The sequence below is a fragment of the Oncorhynchus gorbuscha genome, unplaced genomic scaffold (genome assembly GCF_021184085.1).
Source record: "Oncorhynchus gorbuscha isolate QuinsamMale2020 ecotype Even-year unplaced genomic scaffold, OgorEven_v1.0 Un_scaffold_126:::fragment_4:::debris, whole genome shotgun sequence".
In the NCBI taxonomy this organism is placed as follows: domain Eukaryota; kingdom Metazoa; phylum Chordata; class Actinopteri; order Salmoniformes; family Salmonidae; genus Oncorhynchus; species Oncorhynchus gorbuscha.
In genome coordinates this window covers 92,150-113,236 of record NW_025744568.1, presented here as the reverse complement: position 1 = coordinate 113,236, position 21,087 = coordinate 92,150, and the positions used below count along the sequence as shown (strand labels likewise).

General features: G+C 43.1%; 1 protein-coding gene across 1 annotated transcript in view; it reads left to right on the top strand.

Annotated features, from left to right (window-relative positions):
* whrna (whirlin a) overlaps positions 1–21,087 on the top strand; it is a 164,894-nt gene that overhangs the window by 119,390 nt on the left and 24,417 nt on the right. The window contains exons 4-5 of the mRNA XM_046332290.1: positions 1,596–1,804; positions 8,403–8,436. Of these exons, the coding sequence (XP_046188246.1) occupies positions 1,596–1,804; positions 8,403–8,436 (243 nt within the window). The remainder of the gene's footprint in view (positions 1–1,595; positions 1,805–8,402; positions 8,437–21,087) is intronic.

Sequence of the window (21,087 nt, the reverse complement as noted above, 5' to 3'; positions counted from 1 at the left end):
TATCTAGTGTTTAACCCTTTATCTTCGTGTCTTGATGGATTTGTCCAAAATCTTTTCTTTTACTTTTCTGTCCTTGTATTTATGGCAGTGTAAGTTGTCGTTATATCATATATATTAGCATTAACCAGTTAAATTAGACATTGAACTTGAACTCTGTGAGAATCCTGGATCTTGCTGTCAGACAGTTTTTTGTCGAGAGATCTCAGAAATGCAGTACAACTACGTAACAATTTGTGCCTCTTTATGTTACCGGGTGAAAACCGTTTTCGTGGGCGCACAAATCCCAAATAAAATAATGCGATTGAAATACCAAATGCGTCTAACCCGAAAGAGTCACCTTACCCTGATACATAAAACCTAAATCGATACTGACAATAAACGTGGTTCTTCAATGATTATACATAATACATGTTGGATGCGCGTTTTTCACATATTTTCACACGTCATCATACATTTTCAGAATGAAAAGTGACGGGACAGCTATTGTGACAGCGCAATGCAACGACAGCCTAAGTGCTGGGGGGGGGGGAGAGGTTGTTTGCGAGGAATGTCCAGAATATATTGGTGTCTCGTTCATTATGCCGGTGTAGATGGTTTGTGGCTGGATCCACGTTGGATATAATATCCCTAGCCAATTGTTGATAATCTGTTTTCTGCTTGATTTACAGCAGGGTCTCGTTAAATTAAACAAAGAAAGCATCAAGGTAATGATTTCATGTGTTTGTGTCTCTGATTGGACACTGAGTCTACTGAGTAGTATTGTGTAGTGTGGAGGTGCTGGAGTTAGGAAGGACGCCTGTATCTTTGCAGTGACTGGGTGTATTGATACACCATCTAAAGTGTAATGAATAACTTCACCATGCTCAAAGGGATATTCAGTGTCTGCTTCTTCTTTTTTACCCATCTACCAATTCTTTAATTAACTTGTAAAAATAGGAAGGCCTTTGACATCGTCGTGTCTGCTCCACGTACTCTCACTATTGTTGGCATTGGAAAACCTCTCTGGCCTTTTTGGTTGAATCTGTGTTTGAAATGCACTGCTCGACTGAGGAACCTTATAGATAATTGCATGTGGTACAGAGATGAGGTAGTCATTCATAAATCATGTTATTATTGCACACAGAGCGAGTCCATGCAACTTATGTGACTTATTAAAGCAGGCTTTTCCTCCTGAACCTATTTATTCTTGCCTAAGCAAAGGGGTTGAATACTTATTAACTCAAGACATTACAGCTATTCATTTTTAATTAACTTGTAAAAATGTATAAAAAAACATAATTCCACTTTGACATTATGGGGTACTGTATATAGATAGACCAGTGACACAAAATCAAAATATAATCCATTTTAAATTCAGGCTGTAACACAACAAAATGTGGAAAAAGTCAAGGGGTGTGAATACTTTCTGAAGGCCCTGTACCTCCCTGTGAAGTTCAGCCGATCTACCAATCTGACTCTGTTATCTAACACTCTCTACCTGGACTCTACCGCTCTGACCCCACTGTGTCACCTCTGACCTGTGTACTCTAACCTAGTGTCTGCCCATGCCACTCCACCCACCAGCCCTTCCTCTCTATGCCCTCCCCGCCCCGCAGGTCGGCGACCAGATCCTGGAGGTGAACGGGCGCAGCTTCCTGGGCATCCCACACGACGAGGCGGTGCGCATGCTCAAGTCGTCGCGCCACCTGATGATGACGGTGAAGGATGTGGGGCGCCTGCCGCACGCCAGGACGGTGGTGGGGGAGACCAAGTGGATCACTAGCTCCCAGATAGCAGAGAGCTCCGCCAGTGGCAGCGTGGCTAGGTAAGAGAGATGGGGAAGGAGGGGGGTGGGGAGAGATAGGGAGACTATGGTGGGTATAGGGTGAAGGAAGGGGGTGAAATATGGCAGGATGACAGAAGGGGAAGGGTGAGATTGTGATATGTGTGATATAGACGAGGGGATTGCAGAGGGGGTAATTGATTTTTGAAGATCAGCCACACTATAGAGAGAGAGTGGTGGAGGGAGATGGGGGGGGAGGGGGCATTTAAAACTAGGATTCGCTAATTAAATTGGAATCTCCGGGTGGCACAAGCTCTGGATTTAATGTGCCATTTCAAGAGGGCATCGCACAATTTTTCCGTCTTTGATTTTACAGTATGTCCCTTTACTGGCCCCAGCGGTCATGCTTTGAGTTGGTTTATTTTCTCATGGTCTAAAAAACGAATGATGTTATTGGCTGCTTGATCGCTACAATAAAACTAGAATCACTTTCACAAAGACAAAGACGTTGGACTTCTTCGCATTGTGATGAAAGACACAAGTACCTGTTTATCTATTCTGCCCGTACTGTAGATCGATTCTGCGTGCATGTCGTGAGGCGCGCATGTGTCGTAAATTCAGTTTGAAAGACTTCCATACATTTCCATTCAAATGATTGTCCATGTGTGCCAGGTTATTTAGTGTCACTCTGGGGAAAAGTGAAATGAGATAGAAACTTCACTCAGACGTGAACAATGCAGTCCCATGAGAAATAGAGGAAGAAAAAAAGGGAATATAAATGTCACCACTTAACTCATCAATCAAATGTCAGTTCCCACCTAATCCCAAGCACATGAAGCACAACTTCTGAACAGCTTGGTGTCTAAGCATACCCCCGTCTGTCTGTCTGTCTGTCTGTCTGTCTGTCTGTCTGTCTGTCTGTCTGTCTGTCTGTCTGTCTGTCTGTCTGTCTGTCTGTCTGTCTGTCTGTCTGTCTGTCTGTCTGTCTGTCTGTCTGTCTGTCTGTCTGTCTGTCTGTCTGTCTGTCTGTCTGTCTGTCTGTCTGTCTGTCTGTCTGTCTGTCATGATTAAGAAAGCTTTGAAGCACTGGTCTCACACCAGACCGAGGAATACATCTGCAAGGTAGCTGGACATGTTTACAGTTTTTCTCAGTCGCTTTGGTGCATTTTTCACATCATCCCTAACATGTACAAAATAATAAGTGCTTTTCTCAGAACAATTTGTACAAACTGCAATATACAATGGATATGTTTCTAAAGCTAGTCAGTCACTAAAAATCCATAGTACATCATCAGAATGATAAGTCATTGTTCACGAACAAGGTCGTCAAAATGTTTAGGCATGTTGTCAATGTAACTGTGTACTTTGACAGTATTACCTGATGTAAACTTAGGCTACAGTTTGGATGACAGTTACTGTATTGAAAATGTACAGGGCTGCACTTCTATGGCATATATCAATTTCAACAGTACTATTTACTTATTACTGTATGTGGGTTATTGATTGAAAGAGACTAGACAACCCAAGGGGCACAAAGGAAAAAAAAAAAATAGAAAGAAACACAGGAAACCACCCCTAAGGCACAACTTTGCCCGCAGCACTGTTGTGCTGTCTCTACACATCCAGACGTTCCTGTCTGTCGGCCCGCATATTCTCATCCACATCACACCGGATATTTTCCCTTCCAATGCAACGTGGAAATAATCTTTTAGAATGCCTTATCCATCCTCTGCAGGCGTCTACTGTGAAGTCCTCACATGCTGCATCCATTGCAGGCAGCAGGGTCATCTGTGTGTGTGGCTGACGATCGTACACCTTCCACCTCCATGCTGAAAATAACTACTCAATTGGATTAAGGAATGGTGGATAAGGTGGGAGGAATTCTATGAGCATCTTCGGGTGGGTCACAAACCATTGCCTTATGATGTTTGATCGATGGAAACTCACATTATCACAAATGACCACATACTTTGGCAAATCCTCTCTAAGCAGACCCCTCTCATCATCAGAGATGAAAGTCTCTAAAAAGTTGAGTAGATGCTGGGTGTTGTATGGCCCTGTAAGGGGGATATGGGTTAGGACCCATGCTCCGAAATAGCAGCACACATGTTGATATTTCCTCCCCGTTGGCCTGGCAAATCCACAGTAGCTCTGTGACCGATGATATTCCGACCCCGCCTTCTGCATTTGGTCAGGTTGAAGCCAGCCTCATCCACGTATACAAAGTTGTGAGAGGGTTCACTTGATTCCAACTCCATTATACACTATATCCCAGAACACACAGTTGAATTTGTTTTGGTAAGGAAGAGTGACATAAAATGTACATATATTGCATGTTCCTTCCACAGCAATGGAAATGTGTGCAGTTTATGCTTACTGTACTATGTATCACTATAAAATGTTGCTGTAAAGTAGTTACATAGATATATGTTTTAACTGTACATACTGGTACCGTAGCTCCTTAGCTCTGTCCTCATTCCTTTGGAATGGTACACGGTACAGCTGTTTCATACTCATCTGGTTTCTATGCAGCACCCTGTCGATGGTTGATCTCCCAATATTCGGCTGCACCCTTCGACCCGTCTCAGCCATTGTAAGGCCATGATTGACAACATGGTCTACAATAGTGGCCCTTATGTCATCAGATATGCGCCTATGTCCTCTTCTGCCTCTTCCTCTGTTTTGCCTTCCACCACTCATCCTTGCTCCTCTTCTTCCTCCTCTTGGCTGTTGACCTTGTTCGTTTCCTGGTCCATCCATTATTGGAAAATTGCAACTCTGTGTTGTGGTCTGTCTATATATGCTTGCCAATTGATTCTTCATGAGATGCAACTTTGAGCAATTTAGACAACTGGTTGATTGTTGGTTGAACTAACACTTTTACATTCCTTAATGAGTGAGGGTCAATTTCACCTGCACGATTCATCAATTCACGTTTTTGTACAAAATGTCTAATAGAAATGTGTAAAACTATGCTTGACAGTTTATGACAAATAGTTCAACAATTTTGCATGTAATGGCTTATGCAAGGAACTAATGCCTAGATGTTTTGAGGGGTAAGACTATTCAACAGAGAACCATCTACTATATTTTGATCAACATGACATGAGCAATTGATAATGTGGAAAAAAGCTGACACTTGTACATTATCAATTGCAATTTGTTCAAAGGAATAAGAAATTGCTTTAATGATGTGCACAAGTGACTAGATGATTTGGAATTTGTACAAGTAGTATCAAGAATTGCACTTTTGATCTAAGAACTGCACCAAAGCGACTGAGAAAAACTGTAACTAGAAGCCCAGAAGAGCCCACAAGAATAGTAAACAAATAAACATTTGACTAACTGGGGACATTTTGTTTGCCCCTACAAGCTCAAATGCTATTTCTATAGGGTTACGGTTTGAATTAGTGTTAGGGTTAGAATTCAGTTTAGGGTACGGGTTAGGAGTTAAACACATCAAATGCTATTTCTATAGGGTTAAGGTTTGAATTAGTGTTGGGGTTAGAATTCAGTTTAGGGTACGGGTTAGGAGTTAAACAAAGCAAATCAAATGTGTCAAATGCTGAATACAACAGGAATACCTCACAGTGAAATGCTGAATACAACAGGAGTACCTCACAGTGAAATGCTGAATACAACAGGAATACCTCACAGTGAAATGCTGAATACAACAGGAGTACCTTACAGTGAAATGCTGAATACAACAGGAATACAACAGGAGTACCTTACAGTGAAATGCTGAATACAACAGGAGTACCTTACAGTGAAATGCTGAATACAACAGGAGTACCTTACAGTGAAATGCTGAATACAACAGGAGTACCTTACAGTGAAATGCTGAATACAACAGGAGTACCTTACAGTGAAATGCTGAATACAACAGGAGTACCTTACAGTGAAATGCTGAATACAACAGGAGTACCTTACAGTGAAATACTGAATACAACAGGAATACAACAGGAGTACCTTACAGTGAAATGCTGAATACAACAGGAGTACCTTACAGTGAAATGCTGAATACAACAGGAGTACCTTACAGTGAAATGCTGAATACAACAGGAGTACCTTACAGTGAAATGCTGAATACAACAGGAGTACCTTACAGTGAAATGCTGAATACAACAGGAGTACCTTACAGTGAAATGCTGAATACAACAGGAGTACCTTACAGTGAAATGCTGAATACAACAGGTGTACCTTACAGTGAAATGCTGAATACAACAGGAGTACCTTACAGTGAAATGCTGAATACAACAGGAATACAACAGGAGTACCTTACAGTGAAATGCTGAATACAACAGGAGTACCTTACAGTGAAATGCTGAATACAACAGGAGTACCTTACAGTGAAATGCTGAATACAACAGGAGTACCTTACAGTGAAATGCTGAATACAACAGGTGTACCTTACAGTGAAATGCTGAATACAACAGGAGTACCTTACAGTGAAATGCTGAATACAACAGGAGTACCTTACAGTGAAATGCTGAATACAACAGGAGTACCTTACAGTGAAATGCTGAATACAACAGGAGTACCTCACAGTGAAATGCTGAATACAACAGGAGTACCTTACAGTGAAATGCTGAATACAACAGGAGTACCTTACAGTGAAATGCTGAATACAACAGGAGTACCTTACAGTGAAATGCTGAATACAACAGGAGTACCTTACAGTGAAATGCTGAATACAACAGGAGTACCTTACAGTGAAATGCTGAATACAACAGGAGTACCTTACAGTGAAATGCTGAATACAACAGGAGTACCTTACAGTGAAATGCTGAATACAACAGGAGTACCTTACAGTGAAATGCTGAATACAAAAGGTAGACCTTACAGTGAAATGCTGAATACAACAGGAGTACCTTACAGTGAAATGCTGAATACAACAGTGAAATGTACCTACAGTGAAAGTGAAATGTACCTTACAGTGAAATGCTGAATACAACAGGAGTACCTTACAGTGAAATGCTGAATACAACAGGAGTACCTTACAGTGAAATGCTGAATACAACAGGAGTACCTTACAGTGAAATGCTGAATACAACAGGAGTACCTCACAGTGAAATGCTGAATACAACAGGAGTACCTTACAGTGAAATGCTGAATACAACAGGAGTACCTTACAGTGAAATGCTGAATACAACAGGAGTACCTCACAGTGAAATGCTGAATACAACAGGAGTACCTTACAGTGAAATGCTGAATACAACAGGAGTACCTCACAGTGAAATGCTTACTGACAAGCCCTGAACCAACAATGCAGTTTTAAGAAAAAATAAGTGTTTAGAAAGTATTTACTAAATAAACTGAAGTAAACAATAAATAAATAAAAATACAAAAAATAAGAAAATTGAGGTAATATGTACATGTAGGTAGAGATAAGGTAACAATGCATAGATAATAAAAAGAGATTAGCAGCAGTGTAAAACTGGGTGGGCGGGTCAGTACAAATAGTCTTTTGATTAGCTGTTCAGGAGTCTTATGGCTTGGGGGTAGAAGCTGTTAAGAAGCATTTTGGACCTAGACTTGGCACTCCGGTACCGCTTGCCATGCGGTAGTAGAGATACCCTCAATACCCTCTGTAGCGCCTTGCGGTCGGAGGCAGAGCAGTTGCCATACCAGGCGGTGATGCAACCAGTCAGGATGCTCCCGATGGTGCACCCTTGAGGGGCCCCTGTGTTGAGGATCAACGTGCAGGTGTGTTGTTACCTACCCTTACCACCTGGGGCGACCCGTCAGGAAGTCCAGGATCCAGTTGCAGAGGGAGGTGTTTAGTCCTAGGGTCTTTAGCTTAGTGATGAGCTATGGGCACTATGGTGTTGAATGCTGAGCTGTAGTCAATGAATAGCATTCTGTCATAGATGTTCCTTTTGTCAAGGTGAGAAAGGGCAGTGTGGAGTGCAATAGAGATTGCAACATCTGTTAATCTGTTGGGGCGGTATGCAAATTTGGAGTGGGTCCAGGGTTTTCTGGGATAATGGTGTTGATGTGAGCCATGACCATCCTTTCAAAGAACTTCATGACTACAGACGTGAGTGCTACGGGTCAGTAGTCATGTAGGCAGGTTACCTTGGTGTTCTTGGGCACAGGGACTATGTTGGTCTGCTTGAAACATGGTATTACTGACTCGGTCAGGGACTGAAAATGTCAGTCAAGACACTTGCCAGTTGGTCAGCGCATGCTCGGAGTACAGGTCCCTGCAACCTTGTGAATGTTGACCTGTTTTAAAGTTCTTACTCACATTGTCTATGGAGAGCATGATCACACAGTCGTCTGGGAACAGCTGGTGCTCTCATGCATACCTCAGTGTTGTTTGCCTCGGAGCGCACATAGCTAGGGATAGTTTTAGGGTAAAGGTTAGGAGCTAGTGTTAGGTTTAGGTGTTAGGGAAAATAGGATTTTGAATGGGACAAGAATTGTGTGTCCTCACAAGGTTAGTTAAACAAGAGTGTGTGTGTGTGCTTGTGTGTGTGTGTGATTGTTTGTGTGCATGCGTGTGTGTGTTTGTGTGCGTGCGTTTGTGTGTGTCCACATATTCTCAGAGAGACAGGAAATTAGAAAATGTGTGTCTGGAGTGAACTGTCATGAGTACAGTGCTATAATGTGTTCTGTTTACCTGTGTGTCCTGCAGCTTGTCCATGGACCAAGGAGCCTCATCAGGAAAGGTAAGACCTCCACACGGAGATCTGTCTTTGAAATCGGTAGTCTTATACTTGTGTGTGCATGCGTATGTACTTGTCTGTGTGCGTGTGTGCGTGCACGTGTGTGAGAACGCACTACTTACTTCCCATGCTTGTGTGTGTGTGTGTGTGTGTGTGTGTGTGTGTGTGTGTGTGTGTGTGTGTGTGTGTGTGTGTGTGTGTGTGTGTGTGTGTGTGTGTGTGTGTGTGTGTGTGTGTGTGTGTGTGTGTGTGTGTGTGTGTGCTGGAGGCTGTGTCGGTGTGCACATTATCATATTTCAAATCAAATCAAACGTTATTGTCAAATGTTGTTTGTATGATCATATTTGCTCTCTCTTCATCTGTGTCCACATCTGGGACAGCGTGGTGTCATGTCAGCCTCTAGGGAGAGAGGGACGCTGGGATTGCAGCCATGTCACTCGGTGGGCCCCAGTGTTATTGAGTGTGAGGGCATCAGCAGGGCGAGAAGCCAGGGTTAGAGAACATGACCTGAGGAGAGGGAGCGGGACTGTACATAGCTCTGGTCCAAGGCATTACGTGAGGAGAGGGAGCGGGACTGTACATAGCTCTGGTCCAAGGCATTACGTGCAGCTTGCTGATGCTGTTCATTCTTTTCATTTTCCTCATCAATCTACACACAATACCACATAATGACAAAGCGAAAACAGGTATTTCTGAATAAAAATCAGAAATACCTTATTTACATAAGTATTCAGACCCTTTGCTATGAGACTTGAAATTGAGCTCAGGTGCATCCTGTTTAGATTTATCATCCTTGAGATGTTTCTACAACTTGATTGGAGCTCACCTGTGGTAAATTAAGTTGATTGGACATGATTTGGGAATGCACACACCTGTCTATATGAGGTCCCACAGTTGACAGTGCATGTCAGAGCAAAAACCAAGCCATGAGGTCGAAGGAATTGTCCTTAGAGCTCCGAGACAGGATTGTGTCGAGGCACAGATCTAGGGAAGGGTATAAAAATCAATCTGCAGCATTGAAGGTCCCCAAGAACACAATGGCCTCCATCATTCTGCAGCATTGAAGGTCCCCAAGAACACAGTGGCCTCCATCATTCTGCAGCATTGAAGGTCCCCAAGAACACAGTGGCCTCCATCATTCTGCAGCATTGAAGGTCCCCAAGAACACAGTGGCCTCCATCATTCTGCAGCATTGAAGGGCCCCAAGAACACAGTGGCCTCCATCATTCTGCAGCATTGAAGGTCCCCAAGAACACATTGGCCTCCATCATTCTGCAGCATTGAAGGTCCCCAAGAAAACAGTGGCCTCCATCATTCTGCAGCATTGAAGGTCCCCAAGAACACAGTGGCCTCCATCATTATTAAATGAAAGAAGTTTGGAACTACCAAGATTCTTCCTAGAGCTGGCCGTCTGGCAAAACTGAGCAATCGGGGGAGAAGGGCCTTGGTCAGGGAAGTGACCAAGAACCCGATGGTCACTCTGACAGAATTCCAAAGGTCCTCTGTGGAGATGGGAGAATCTACGAGAAGGACAACCATCTCTGCATCACTCTACCAATCAGGCCTTTATGGAAGAGTTGCCAAATGGAAACCACTCCTCAGTGAAAGGCACATTACATGCCACTTGGAGTTTGCCAAAAGGCACCTAAAGGACTCGCAGACTATGAGAAACAAGATTCTCTGGTCTGATGAAACCAATATTGAACTCTTTGGCCTGAATGCGAAGTGTGGAGGAAACCTGGCACCAATCCCTATGGTGAAGCATAGTGGTGGCAGCATGATGCTGTGGGAAGGTGTTTTAGCATCAGGGACTGGGAAACTAGTCAGGATCGAGGCAAAGGTGAACAAAGGAAAGTACAGAACAATTATTGATGAAAACCTGCTCCAGAGCGCTCAGGACCTCAGACTGGGGCGAGGTTCACCTTCCAACAGGACAATGACCTTAAGCACACAGCCAAGACAACACAGGAGTGGCTTCGGGGCAAGTCTCTGAATGTCTTTGAGTTGCCCAGCCAGAGCCCGGATTTGAACCCGATCGAAAATCTCTGGAGAGACCTGAAAATAACTGCAGCGACGCTCCCCATCCAACCTGACAGAGCTTGAGAGGATCTGCAGAGAATAATGGGAGAAACTCCCCAAATACAGGTGTGCAACGTTTGTAGCGTCATACCCAAGAAGACTCGAGGCTGTAATTGCTGCCAAAAGTGCTTCAACAAAGTACTGAGTAAAGGGTCTGAACACTTATGTAAAAAATAAAATATATTTTTATTTATTTCACCTTTATTTAACCAGGTAGGCTAGTTGAGAACAAGTTCTCATTTACAACTGCGACCTGGCCAAGATAAATCATAGCAGTGTGATGTGTCAGCAAATTAGCAAAACATTTCTAAAAACCTGTTTTTGTCATTATGGGTTATTGTGTGTAGATTCATGAGGGGGGGGGAAACTATTTTAGAATAAGGCTGCAACGTAACAAAATGTGGAAAAAGTCAAGTGGTCTGAATACTTTCCTAAGGCACCGTATGTAATGTGGTTTGTGGTTGTCATTCTTCACCTACTTGACCATGCAGTGCTCTCTCTGAACATGATGTCCCAGTATGCTTGTGCTGTAGAGAGAGAGAGAAATGCCTGATCAGCAGAAAGAGCCTGTAGTTAAAAGGTCCTCGGTTTCTCATGACACTGTGTTTTGTCTTGGACTTCAAAATCGAATTTTATTTGTCAAGTGCTCTGAATACAACTGGTGTGGACTTTACCTTGAAATGCGTGCTTATGAAATGAAATGCCTCCCCAACAACGCAGAGTTTAAAAATAAAAAACTAACACCAAATGAATAAAATAAAATACACAAGAAGGTACTGTAGAAGGTACTGTAGAAGGTACTGTAGAAGGTACTGTAGAATGTACTGTAGAAGGTACTGTAGAATGTACTGTAGAAGGTACTGTAGAAGGTACTGTAGAATGTACTGTAGAAGGTACTGTATCACATCTGGCCGTGGTTGGGAGTCCCATAGAGCAGCGCACAATTGGCCCAGCGTCGGCTGGGTTTGGCCGGTGTCTGGGTTTGGCCGGTGTAGGCCGTCATTGTAAATAAGAATTTGTTCTTAACTAACTTGCCTAGTTAAATATAGGTGACATTTTTTAAAAATATATATGTACAGGGAGTACCAGTACCAGATCATTGTGCAGAGGTACAAGGTATTTGAGGTAGATACTGTATGTACATGAAGGCAGGGTAAAGTGACTAGGCATCAGGATAGATAATAATAAGGTATTAGAGGTAGATATGTACATGAAGGCAGGGTAAAGTGACTAGACATCAGGATAGATAATAATAAGGTAGTTGAGGTAGATATGTACATGCAGGCAGGGTAAAGTGACTAGGCATCAGGATAGATAATAATAAGGTATTAGAGGTAGATATGTACATGAAGGCAGGGTAAAGTGACTAGGCATCAGGATAGATAATAATAAGGTATTAGAGGTAGATATGTACATGAAGGCAGGGTAAAGTGACTAGACATCAGGATAGATAATAATAAGGTATTAGAGTAGATAGATATGTAGGCATCATGAAGGTACATGAAGGGTAAAGTGACTAGACATCAGGATAGATAATAAGGTATTAGAGGTAGATATGTACATGAAGGCAGGGTAAAGTGACTAGACATCAGGATAGATAATAATAAGGTATTAGAGGTAGATATATACATGAAGGCAGGGTAAAGTGACTAGGCATCAGGATAGATAATAATAAGGTATTAGAGGTAGATATGTACATGAAGGCAGGGTAAAGTGACTAGACATCAGGATAGATAATAATAAGGTATTAGAGGTAGATATGTACATGAAGGCAAGGCAAAGTGACTAGGCATCAGGATAGATAATAATGAGGTATTAGAGGTAGATATGTACATGAAGGCAGGGTAAAGTGACTAGACATCAGGATAGATAATAATAAGGTATTAGAGGTAGATATGTACATGAAGGCAGGGTAAAGTGACTAGACATCAGGATAGATAATAATAAGGTATTAGAGGTAGATATGTACATGAAGGCAGGGTAAAGTGACTAGACATCAGGATAGATAATAATAAGGTATTAGAGGTAGATATGTACATGAAGGCAGGGTAAAGTGACTAGACATCAGGATAGATAATAAGGTATTAGAGGTAGATATGTACATGAAGGCAGGGTAAAGTGACTAGACATCAGGATAGATAATAATAAGGTATTAGAGGTAGATATGTACATGAAGGCAGGGTAAAGTGACTAGACATCAGGATAGATAATAAGATATTTGAGGTAGATATGTACATGAAGGCGGGGTAAAGTGACTAGACATCAGGATAGATAATAATAAGGTATTTGAGGTAGATATGTACATGAAGGCAGGGTAAAGTGACTAGACATCAGGATAGATAATAATAAGGTAGTAGAGGTAGATATGTACATGAAGGCAGGGTAAAGTGACTAGACATCAGGATAGATAATAATAAGGTATTAGAGGTAGATATATACATGAAGGCAGGGTAAAGTGACTAGGCATCAGGATAGATAATAATAAGGTATTAGAGGTAGATATGTACATGAAGGCAGGGTAAAGTGACTAGACATCAGGATAGATAATAATAAGGTATTAGAGGTAGATATGTACATGAAGGCAGGGTAAAGTGACTAGACATCAGGATAGATAATAATAAGGTATTAGAGGTAGATATGTACATGAAGGCAGGGTAAAGTGACTAGGCATCAGGATAGATAATAATAAGGTATTAGAGGTAGATATGTACATGAAGGCAGGGTAAAGTGACTAGACATCAGGATAGATAATAATAAGGTATTAGAGGTAGATATGTACAGGAAGGCAGGGTAAAGTGACTAGACATCAGGATAGATAATAATAAGGTATTAGAGGTAGATATGTACATGAAGGCAGGGTAAAGTGACTAGGCATCAGGATAGATAATAATAAGGTATTAGAGGTAGATATGTACATGAAGGCAGGGTAAAGTGACTAGACATCAGGATAGATAATAATAAGGTATTAGAGGTAGATATGTACATGAAGGCAGGGTAAAGTGACTAGACATCAGGATAGATAATAATAAGGTATTAGAGGTAGATATGTACATGAAGGCAGGGTAAAGTGACATCAGGATAGATAATAATAAGGTATTAGAGGTAGATATGTACATGAAGGCAGGGTAAAGTGACTAGGCATCAGGATAGATAATAATAAGGTATTAGAGGTAGATATGTACATGAAGGCAGGGTAAAGTGTACTAGACATCAGGATAGATAATAATAAGGTATTAGAGGTAGATATGTACATGAAGGCAGGGTAAAGTGACTAGACATCAGGATAGATAATAATAAGGTAGTAGAGGTAGATATGTACATGAAGGCAGGGTAAAGTGACTAGACATCAGGATAGATAATAATAAGGTATTAGAGGTAGATATGTACATGAAGGCAGGGTAAAGTGACTAGACATCAGGATAGATAATAATAAGGTATTAGAGGTAGATATGTACATGAAGGCAGGGTAAAGTGACTAGACATCAGGATAGATAATAAGGTATTAGAGGTAGATATGTACATGAAGGCAGGGTAAAGTGACTAGACATCAGGATAGATAATAATAAGGTATTAGAGGTAGATATATACATGAAGGCAGGGTAAAGTGACTAGGCATCAGGATAGATAATAATAAGGTATTAGAGGTAGATATGTACATGAAGGCAGGGTAAAGTGACTAGGCATCAGGATAGATAATAATAAGGTATTAGAGGTAGATATGTACATGAAGGCAAGGCAAAGTGACTAGGCATCAGGATAGATAATAATGAGGTATTAGAGGTAGATATGTACATGAAGGCAGGGTAAAGTGACTAGGCATCAGGATAGATAATAATAAGGTATTAGAGGTAGATATGTACATGAAGGCAGGGTAAAGTGACTAGGCATCAGGATAGATAATAATAAGGTATTAGAGGTAGATATGTACATGAAGGCAGGGTAAAGTGACTAGACATCAGGATAGATAATAATAAGGTAGTAGAGGTAGATATGTACATGAAGGCAGGGTAAAGTGACTAGACATCAGGATAGATAATAATAAGGTATTAGAGGTAGATATGTACATGAAGGCAGGGTAAAGTGACTAGGCATCAGGATAGATAATAATAAGGTATTAGAGGTAGATATGTACATGAAGGCAGGGTAAAGTGACTAGGCATCAGGATAGATAATAATAAGAGTAGAATAAAGAACAGAGCAGCAGCAGCAAAGTATGTGTGTAATAGTATGTGTGTAATGTGTATGTGTGTTTGTGTTCTCAGTCTGGGTGTGTGTGTGTGTGGGGGCGTATGTAGTGTATGGGAATGTATGTGTGTTTTGTGTGGGCATGTCAATGTAATGTGCGTGAGTGTGTATATCTGGCCCGCCCAAAAGCCCCCCAATTTAATTATCAATATTTTTTCATTAAAATAAAGAAATGAATAAATCTCGAACCCGAGATGCAAAAAGTCCTAAATGCCAATATCCCAAGAAGGGAGTTACCCCACCTAAATAATGCAAACGCTACATTTTCATTTCACTCATGAGGAGAGAGAATGCAGGAGACAGTCAACTAATAAAGCAGGCAGCGGACCATTTTGTGGTGCTGAAACGTAAAGCTGCAACCTCAGCGCAATCAAGAGGAGGTGAACAGCGCCTGGTGCTGAAAATAACAAACAATATTTCCTGGTGGGTGATAACAAACGAGTGCTATGTAAAGCGGAAGTAATCAGGGTGGTGATGAAGTCCAGGTGTGCCTAATGAGGCGAAGGTATGCGTAAGGAAGGTTGCCAGATGTGCATAAGAATGGGTTGCCAGGACTGGGGGTTAGCAGACCGGCAATGTCGATCGCTGGAGAGCGGTCTAGTCGGAGTGGATGTGACGTGACTACCCTCGATGTCCAGGGGAGGCGAAAGGGTGTCGTGGGGAAAGGCATCAGCGTTGGAGCCTCACGTCCTCTCCACCTGCCTGTTGGACTGAGGTCAGTACCTGGATGTGAGGTTGACCGTGACCCCTAGCTTCTCCATGAAGGCTCTCCAGACACGTGACATGAATTGGGGACCACGGTCAGAGACGACATCCTCCAGAAGGCCATAGTGCTGGAAGACCTGCTGAAGCAGAGCCTCAGCGACCTAGAGGGTGGTAGGGAGACCAGAGAGAGGGATAAGCATGCCACCAAAATGCACACAAGGACTCGGCTCTCCAGAGCGCATCCCTGATTTGTCTCGATGTCTGGAGTTCAATCAGCTCAGTTTGAATTGCGGCCTCATCCAGCGAGGGTATCGTTTTCTTATCAAGGGAGGAGAATTCTCTCTGTGAGAAGAGCACGTACGCAACGCAATGATATCCTTGGGCTGTAATCTTCAAATCTAGTGGAGAAGTTGTCCCTCAGTTGCTTGTTGAAATCTTCCATCACCTCTGTGACAATGCTGTGGCCTGGTCCCTCTGCCTGTTGTGTGCTGAAATGGCGTTGCCTTCTAGATGACAAGTCGAAATCGAACGACTTCCTAGTAAAGGTCTCAAGCTTTCCCACCGTGTCCACGACTGTTTTCCCTCTTCCTTTTCACTGCAGATTTAACCTGTTTCATTTACAGAATGTCAGGCAAAAAAAGCTGCGTGCGTTGCTTACAGTTGATGTTTCGATGTTTCTGCGTCGGGCCTCTGTCTGGGACAGGAAGGCCACTTTGAAAAGGTCCATGCTTCAAAGTTCCAGATTCATAATTATGTCTGAGATTGAATTCTTTGCAAACAGCGACATTTTCATTGCAAATAAGACACACTTGGCTTGTCATTGGGAAAAGATGGTAAGATGAGCGCACATCTCTCTGCTCTTTTGATACTTTTTTGAGAGGGACATTTTCTCTTGCTATCAAGCTAATTGTTCTGAACAAATGTTTTCCACCACCCATCAACGCACAGAGAAGCAGACAGAAATAATTGTACGAACGTAATCAGATCAAAATGATTGTTGTTGTCACTGAACTTATTATGTATTAATCAGATGTGTTAGAAATGTTGCTCAATTTGTCGTGTAGACCAAATAAATTGTGCTAATATTGTTCTGGCCCGCCGACTATTAGCACAAACAGAAATTGGCCCGGGGCCTAACCTAGTTGACGAACCCTGGTGTATACGGTTTGTATAGTCTAGTGGGTGTGCTTGACTTTTGCCATCAGTGCCACAGGGAAGATTTATTTAGATGGAAAGGTGGAGAGTTGGGAGAGACAGCAGCTGCCAAAAGGAAGGACAGCAAGGGAAGAAGAGGAGAGGAAGAGACGCCAAGAAATCACCATCGATTACACATCTCCTGAAGTGCTGACCCTCTCCATTGATATCACAAGGCAGTGTCTTCGAGTCCACAGGGGCTGATGTCACAAAGTTCTGTACAGAAAACCCAGCCTAAAACCCCAAACAGCAAGCAATGCAGGTGTAGAAGCGCGGTGGCTAGGAAAAACTCCATAGAAAGGCCAGAACCTAGGAAGAAACCTAGAGAGGAACCAGGCTATGTGGGGTGGCCAGTCCTCTTCTGGCTGTGCCAGGTGGAGATTATAACAGAACATTGCCAAGATGTTCAAATGTTCATAAATGACCAGCAGGGTCAAATAATAATAATCACAGTGCTTGTCGAGGGTGCAACAGCTCAGCACCTCAGGAGTATATGTCAGTTGGGTTTTCATAGCCGATCATTTGGAGTATCTCTACCACTCCTACTGTCTCTAGAGAGATGAAAACAGCAGCTCTGGGACAGGTAGCACGTCCGGTGAACAGGTCAGGGTTCCATAGCCGCAGGCAGAACAGTTGGAGCAGCAGCACGACCGGGTGGACTGCGGACAGTAAGGAGTCATCAGGCCAGGTAGTCCTGAGGCATGGTCCTAGGGCTCAGGTCCACACACAGGACAGACACACAAGACAGACAGACAGACAGACAGACAGACAGACAGACAGACAGACAGACAGACAGACAGACAGACAGACAGACAGACAGACAGACAGACAGACAGACAGACAGACAGACAGACAGACAGACAGACAGACAGACAGACAGACAGACAGACAGACAGACAGACAGACAGACTTAAAGGTTGAGACCGGGTCTGCGTCTCTCACATGGGTAGGCAGACCATTCCATAAAAATATGAGCTCTATAGGAGAAAGCCCTGCCTCCAGCTGTTTGCTTAGAAATTCTAGGGACAATTAGGAGGCCTGCGTCTTGTGACCGTAGTGTACGTGTAGGTATGTACAGCATTACCAAATCGTAAAGATAGGTAGGAGCAAGCCCATGTAATGCTTTGTAGGTTAGCAGCAAAACCTTGAAATCAGCCCTTGCCTTGACAGGAAGCCAGTGTAGGGAGACTATAGCACTGGAGTAATATGATCACATTTTTGGTTCTAGTCAGGATTCTAGCAGCCGTATTTTGCACTAACTGAAGTTTATTTAGTGCTTTATCCGGGTAGCCGGAAAGTAGAGCATTGCAGTTGTCTAACCTAGACGTAACAAAAGAATGGATACATTTTTCTGCATGATTTTTGGACAGAAAGTTTCAGATTTTTGCAATGTTACGTAGATGGATAAAAGCTGTCCTTGAAACAGTCTTGATATGTTAGTCAAAAGAGAGATCAGGGTCCAGAGTAAATCAGAGGTCCTTCACAGTTTTATTTGAGACGACTGTACAACCATCAAGATGAATTATCAGATTCAACAGAAGATCTCTTTGTTTCTTGGGACCTAGAACAAGCATCTCTGTTTTGTCCTTATGTCTGAAACACAGGCTCCCAGGGAGGGCCATTTTGGAGCTTCACCGTGTTTCATCGAAATGTGTGTCGTCCGCATAGCAGTGAAAGTTGACATTGTGTTTCCGAATGACATACACAAGAGGTAAAATATATAGTGAAAAGTGGTTCATATGCAAAAATATATTTATTTCTTTAAAAGTGATACCCTGCATGAGAACCCAGATACTATGACAGTACAGTCTTTATAATGTCTTAGAAGAGGGGGAGTATCAGGTATCAAGGTAAGACCCAAGTGCAGACTGTTAAGTAACAATGTTTATTGTAACAGGGGAAGGCTGGCAGAGGTCGATAATCCAGAGTAGGAGCAAAGGTACAGGACAGGCAGAGTGCTCAGGCAGAGTGCTCAGGCAGAGTGCTCAGGCAGAGTGCTCAGGCAGAGTGCTCAGGCAGAGTGCTCAGGCAGAGTGCTCAGGCAGGCAGGTACAGGACAGGCAGAGTGCTCAGGCAGTGCTCAGGCAGGTACAGGCAAGGCAAGAGTCAAAAACCAGTAGAACGAGATAAATCTGGGGAAAAGACAGTCGCTGACAGGTCAAACCGCTGGTAAGCAAACAAGAGGAACTGGCACAGACCGACTGAAAACACAGGTATAAATACCTAGAGGATAAGTGGGGAAGATGGGTGACACCTGGAGGGGGCGGAGCCAAGCACAAGGACAGGTGAAACAGATCAGGGCGTAACAGGGAGGAGAGCATAACACTGCAGTTCCGTGTTGGTGTGCGTGTGTACGTGTGTGTAAACAGAGAAAGTGTGTTATCTGCACAGTGGCCGTGCTCCAGTGAAGACGATTATCTCCTGAAAAGGGCATCACTCAAATGGGATGTTTTCTTGGATTTCCTGGGTCAAACCATCCAACCATCTACATGAAATACTTGTCTCCAGATTCCTATGGGCCATAATCAAAAGTAGTGCACTATGTAGGGAACACTGTGTCATCTGGGACACAGATTCAGAGTCCCACTAGTGAATAGCCAGCAGGCTTTCCCTGAGCCCTCTCGCCCCTAGAAAGCTCTTGTGTCATGTCTGCCTGTGCAGAGCCTCAGGCCAGTGTTTTAACACATATTCAGCACGTCATTAGTTCAGGCAAATGCAGAGAATTGACTAGTGTTCGTCTAAGCAGAGCGACGTAACCATCAGCAGGTTGTGATCATAGAAATACAAATGATTATGGTTGTGACTGGGGTTGAACTGACCCCCCCCCCAGGCATGACATTGGTTTCATTAACAACAAAAACAACTAACTCTGTTGTGATGTTGTTGGACGTCCCAGGTTCATTCAGTGATTCTGTGATATGACTGAAGCCATTATCTGTCACTCTGTCAGACGCAGGATAGATGTTAGAAGGACTGCCTGTCAAATCAATCAAAAACACCCAGGCAGCGCAGGGTTAATCCCCATTGTAGCCTCTGGCCGTGTGTGTGTGTGTGTGTGTGTGTGTGTGTGTGTGTGTGTGTGTGTGTGTGTGTGTGTGTGTGTGTGTGTGTGTGTGTGTGTGTGTGTGTGTGTGTGTGTGTGTGTGTGTGTGTGCGCTGATAGTTGAGGTCTCTCCTGACCCCGATGACTGTTTACTGTAGTGATTGTAATTGTTGTTGCAGAGAGAAACCTCCAGCTCTGCTCACCCCTCCAGACATCTCTGAGCTCCTTCAATCTAAGTTAAACACCTTGCTTTCAAGTAATTGGCAATCTGTGGCTGACGCTCTTAAAAGGATTTTGAAGTAAACAAAAACACGGGGCACTCTTCAGAGAGAGCGAGAGATGACGAGGGGGACAGAGGAAGGGAGAACGGGAACGAGAGAGAGTAGATAAGGAGGGCAATTCTACTGAAGTAGGGAGGGAGTTTCAATATGTTTTCAAAGTGTACCCAGCAGCCAGTTGCTACCAGAGCTGGCTGTAATACATGCAAGCGGACAGCGTTGCAGTCTGAGAGCTGTTAGCTGAGAAGGCTGTTAACACTGTGTAATAGCTTCAGAGCTGTTCAATATGAACAGGTAGGAGCACTCGGTAAAGTTAAATATCCATCCGCCCCAACCTCCTATACAGCGTCGACAGCTCTCAGCTCTCAACTCATTTCAGCTGTGAAGATACAGCCTGATGATGACACCTTAACAAGTCGAGAACTGTCGTCCGCTCCACACCATTCTCTGTCCTCCACCTTGATTCAGTCCATCACACTGGTCATAGAGGGACTGTTGTTCGTCCACATCCCTCTTTCCCTTCCTCCCATCCCTCTCTTTTTTAATTAGAGCCAAAGGCCAGAATGGACCGATAAGCTAATTAATTAAGAATAGGTTGCACGGCAAACCGAGCACGGGTTCAGCACTGCAAAAGTCTCATAGCAAAGGATCAGGGATATGACCCCTTTCATTTCATGGTGAATGGATGGGATAGCCCAATCAGTGGCTATGCTCTAATTGGTTTTGACACGGCTATTATTGGCTAATAGCTTTTCCCCTAAAAGAAACCTTGTCTAAAGAATGACAAAGTCTGGTCTCACAATTAGATTGTGGAGGTGGATACGCTTTTACACAGGATTCTCTCCGTTTCAGCCATCGATTGGAGAAGCTGCTGGATTGTTCCGTTTACATCTGACAATGGAACAGTGGACACACACACACACACACACACACACACACAAATACACTCATTGACCACCCTCCCCCCACCTTGACCCTTACCCCCACCTCAGGGGGATCAATAGCTGTCACAAGGCTTTGTGTGTTTAGTACCAGGATGTAGCCATTGTGTGGCTCCAGGGGTTCACTGCTCCTCCATGGACTGTCATACAGATACAGTGGGGCAAAAAA